General features: G+C 63.7%; 1 protein-coding gene across 1 annotated transcript; it reads right to left on the minus strand.

Moving 5' to 3' along the window:
- Positions 1-952: 952 nt before the first annotated feature.
- Positions 953-4210, minus strand: BARX1 (BARX homeobox 1). Its single transcript, XM_075714541.1, has 4 exons — positions 4006-4210; positions 1778-2066; positions 1554-1638; positions 953-1117 (listed from the first exon to the last, which is right to left on the minus strand). Exons 1-4 carry the CDS (start codon positions 4208-4210, stop codon positions 953-955), a joined length of 744 nt encoding a protein of 247 aa, XP_075570656.1.
- Between the last annotated feature and the right edge of the window lie 369 nt (positions 4211-4579).

Here is a 4579-nt window from a genome sequence, read left to right on the forward strand (position 1 = left end):
GGCGGGCGGGCGCGGAGCAGAGCGGCCGGGCCGGGCCTTCCCCCCCGCCGGGCCCTGGTGCAGCGGCTGGCCGTCTGTCTGTGCGGGACCGGCCGGCCCCCGGCGATGGAAGTTACGGGCTCGCCGATGCGGCGGATCGGAAGTTACTTGCTCAGGCCGCTCACCGTCGTGTGCTCTCAGAGCTCCTGCTACGCTCTGCCCCAACCGCGCTTTAAAAAAGCATCATTTAGGATGCGCAGTGCGGAGTCTAATTAACTTATCTGACAGCACTTAACGTATCTTTAAAAAGTGAAAGCATCCCAATTTGCCCGAGCAGAGACTGCAGGTCTTGCCTGTCCCTGCCCCGGGCAGGCCGGACCGTCAGGGAAAGCAACCGAAGAATCCGCCCCGGTAACGGCCGGGACAGCACCGTGCTTTGTTCTGTCTCGGTAGATCTGCCTGTGAACTTGCATTTGAATCTCTAACCTGCCACCGCGGGGAAAAAAAAAAAAAAAAATTAAAAAGCATTACATTACTCAGAGCAATAGTTCATAAAATACTTTATTGAAATAAAGTAAATATCTTCGCATTAATAAAACTGATCATAAAATGCAGTTTTCGAATAACTAGGGGCACCACAGGGTTTTAGACAGCGAGTAGATGTGAAACATGGGGTCCAGTGTCCTCCCGGCCCCTCCGGGCCGCGCACAACAACAGGCGTCCGTGGCGCAGCGCTCCGCGGGCGCGGAGAGGAGCGGCGGGGCGGGGGAGGAGACGGGGACGCGACCGACCAAAACGCCCAATTCACCGGAGACCAAAAGCGACCGTAACCACTAACCGTGCTGTCCCCCGTCCTCTTCCCCCCGGGGCCACCGCGGGCGGGGCGGAGAGGTGCGAGGCCGGCAGCGGGCTTGGCGGGCTGCGCCCGGAGGGGGCGGCCGGGGCCGGCGGCGGTGGGGCCGGGCGGTCACCCTCACTCCTCCTGGCTGACCTCGGCCGGCGAGCCTAGGTTCTCGGGGGGCTTCTCGGCGTCCCGGGCTCGCTCCTGTTCCGAGAGCTGCTCGCTGCTGGGGATGGAGTTCTTCTTGGGACGGCCCTTGGGCTTGGTGGGGGACTCCAGACCGCCCCCCTGCAGCACCTGCGAGTAGGTGAGGGGGCAGAGGAGGGGGGGCACCCCGGTAAAATCGTGCTGCCATCAGCCCGGGGCGGGAGGAACCTCCCTCTACCCCGTCCCCCGGATCTCGACACTGCGCCCGGGCCGTAGCCAGGGGAGCAGCCGCGGCTGCCGGTGCGGCTCCTCCCGACCTGCGCCGATGGCCCTCCACACCCGCGGGGCCCAGCTGCAAAGCCGCGTGATGTCGGACCGGGGGGTCCGGTGGGGACCGAGGAGATGCTGGCCTTAAAGACCGGGGGCATCATCATCATTATTATTATTATTATTATTATTATTATTATTATTATTTGGCCAGGGCCGGCATGCAGAAGGACGAGCCCACGGGGCAGTGCTCGGTACCCGGGTGGGGTGTGGACCCGGAGAGGTGCGGCGCGCAGAAGCATCGGCCTCGGGCACTTACTATTTTCTTCCATTTCATGCGCCTGTTCTGGTACCAGGTTTTCACCTGGAGTTGGCTGAGCCCCAGCGATTCGGCCAGGTCTATTCTGCGGGCGAAAGAGAGGGGCGGTGAGCCCCAGCAGCTTTTGTCTCGGCTGGCAGCTTTCCTTCTTTTGCAGGAAAAATGAGCCCCCATCCCATTCTGTCCCGTCCCGCCCCCGGTCCGGAGGGTCCGGCATCGCCTACCTGTCGGGCGTGGAGAGGTATTTCTGCTTCTCGAAGCGCTTCTCCAGCCCCATGAGCTGCAGCTCGGTGAAGACGGTGCGGCTGCGGCGCCCTTTCTTGGCCTTGCTGCCCGGCTCCGGGGGGCCCGGCTCCAGCTTGCCGCGGAGGTGCAGCTCCAGCGGGAGATGGGGCGAGGCGGAGCCGCCCTGCAGCCCCGAGCCGGCGGCCAGCAGCGCCGAGCCCAGCCCCGAGCAGCCCAAGGGAGCCAGCGGGAACTTGAACACGGCGGCCGGCTCCGCCTTCAGCACCGCTGCGGGAGAGAGGGGCCGTCAGAGCCGGGCAGCCCAGGCCTGGCCCCCGGGGACCCCCGGGGCTCCAGGGTGCCTCGGTTTCCCCGGGGATCAGACCCTGCAAGGAACCCCGGGCCCTTCTCCTCCTTTCTCGGTAACGACGCAGCGAGGCGGAGCGGAGCCCCCCGGGGTGCGGGCACCCCCGCAACGGGGGTCGGGGCCCGCCCTGCCCGGGTCCCCCCGGCTCCGCCGCATCCGCGGTACAGGGTCAAATTTTACCCTTCAACCGGCAGTTGCTAATTACGGAATGACTTGGGGGGTTACGAGTGGAAATAGTTTAAATCAACCGAAAAGGGTTCCCCTCCAGTGCCACCCAACAGCAGCCGGGCCTGCTGCAGCCGGCTGGGCCCCGGCGGGCGGCGGGCGTCCGGGCACGGTCCCGGGTTTCCTTCCCGAGCAGTTTTCAGGACATTTTCCACCGGGGAACAATTTATATCCCGCTCCGTGAACCGCAGTCCCACGATTGTCCTATGAAAACTCGCCCGGGGATAGGCCAGGGAGAGTTTCCAAAGGGAGCGAGGCCATCCCCGAGGATGCTGCTGCAGACACGCTCGGGCCGCCCTCGGCCCAAGCCGCGGCCGCGCAGCCACCCTGCTCCCCGGCGGGCGGGGGCCGCTGCCCGCCCCGGCTCCGCTCGGTTCTCCCCGGCCCGGCCCCGCCGCCGCTTCTCCGCGCCCCGCGGCCGCCCCGGCTTGGGCCCGCGAACCCCGCGCTGGCCCCAAACCCGGCAAAATTCAGGGCGCCCGATGCTCTGCTCCCGGTGTGCGGGCCGACAGGCGCTCCGGTCCTGCCCGCCCCGCCGGCACACACGGGAGCAAGCCCGGTGCAGTGAAACCGACTTTTAAAGGAGTCTCCGCGGACTCCCCCTCCTCGGCCTAAGCTGAAATATGTTGTTGAAACAAATACACGCCTCACTTCCTTACGGGCCTGATCCTGCTCCCGCTGAACCCGGCAGGAGCTGTGCCGTCAGGGCTATAAAGAGCCTTTTATTTGGTCCACTGTTTCAAACAGTTCTGCCCATCTTGAAAATAATACTGATTTCCAGATAGTCCAATATATGTTTCTCCCTTGCTATGGGGTTTGACGCTTTCTTCTTTCTCTTTTAAAAGGAAAATAAGAAATTGATATCCTCCTATTCCATTCGTTTCTACGGATAAAGAGCGACATCTCCGCTGACTAAGATGGATTGGGAAATGAAAGCTTTCGCAACCACACATTAAATACTGGCGTTTAAAATACACTAAATACTGGCGTTTAAAAAGAAAAACAACAAAAAACTAATACACGTTAATACACTGCATTTGTCCTAGATACTATATCAGACTGGATAGAGCACGCTTGCTCCCGCTTTAGAAAAATACATATATGAATATAGTGTGTATATATATAAAATAATATATATAATATATATATGTTCGGTTTCCAGCTAAATCCGTGTCCGCAGAGCACCGTGCCGCCTCTTGCAGCCATACAGATATACACCCCACCGCGTAGGCTCCAGCAATTCACACCTCATCCAAAAACACGAAAAAAACTATCAACAACAACGGTCTCCCCGTGAAATTCAATGGCCGTTCTGTGCAAGCGGCGTCGGACCCGTAAAGCCGCTTTCCTCATTTCAGGCCCAAAATATTCGCCAGGCTCCAGACTGGGAGCCTCCCGCGGCACAGCAAGGAGATGCTCACAGCCGGCAAAGCCCGGCAGCTATTTTTTAGGCAAAAGTCACGAGGTTTTCTTCAAGGGGACCGGCTCTACAACGCGCTCGAGTACACCAGCGGGAAATGCCTCCCCGCCTCGCCGCCCCGCACCCGCAGCCCGCAGCCCACTCCCCTCCAGCCGCGGGAGTCCCCGGAGCTCGGGGCGGGCGCGGGGGCTCCCCCGTCCCTCCCGGGGACGTACCGAGGTGGTTGTGGTAGGGCCGGGCAGAGAGCAGCGCCTGCACCCCGAACTTGAGCAGCTCCCCGGCCGGCGCGGCCCCCTTGGCGTCCGGGGGGTCCGTGAGGATCTCCTCGATCATGAAGCTGCGGTAGCGGTGCGAGCGGTGGTCGGGGAAGGCTTCGGCCGGGAAGTAGTGCGCGGCCCCCAGCTCCAGCGGGTGCTGCATCCTCGCCGCCGCCCGCGGGGGAAGCCCCGGCCGCCGGGGCCGCCGGGCCGCCCTAGCGCAGCCCCCCGGCCGGCGCTGCTGGCAGCCGGGCAGCGGGGCGCCCCGCGGGGGCTCTGCCCATCGCCCCGCCGCCCCCTACCCTGCCCCTGCCCCTGCGGGCCGGGCCCGGCGCGGCCCCCCCAGCGCGAGTGGCCCGGGACCGCCCTGAGCAGCGCGGCGGGCCGGAGCCGTTACCGCCGCATGCACACGGGGCGCGGCACCGGGGAGCTTCTCTCCGCCCCGGGACGGCGGGCAGCGGCCTATTATACCGCCGGCCCCGGCGGGGCTGTCAGCGCTGCGGGGGAGGGCGCGGGAGGGGCTGCGGAGGAA

The sequence above is a fragment of the Pelecanus crispus genome, chromosome 7 (genome assembly GCF_030463565.1).
Source record: "Pelecanus crispus isolate bPelCri1 chromosome 7, bPelCri1.pri, whole genome shotgun sequence".
Classification (NCBI taxonomy): domain Eukaryota; kingdom Metazoa; phylum Chordata; class Aves; order Pelecaniformes; family Pelecanidae; genus Pelecanus; species Pelecanus crispus.

Excerpts from the sequence above, each read along its gene's own strand:
- BARX1 (XM_075714541.1), bottom strand. The coding sequence starts at position 4,210 with ATGCAGCACCCGCTGGAGCTGGGGGCCGCGCACTACTTCCCGGCCGAA. Across the intron at positions 2,067-4,005 it reads GCCCTACCACAACCACCTCG|CGGTGCTGAAGGCGGAGCCG; the intron begins GTACGTCCCCGG and ends TCTCTCCCGCAG. Across the intron at positions 1,118-1,553 it reads GCATGAAATGGAAGAAAATA|GTGCTGCAGGGGGGCGGTCT; the intron begins GTAAGTGCCCGA and ends ACCTACTCGCAG.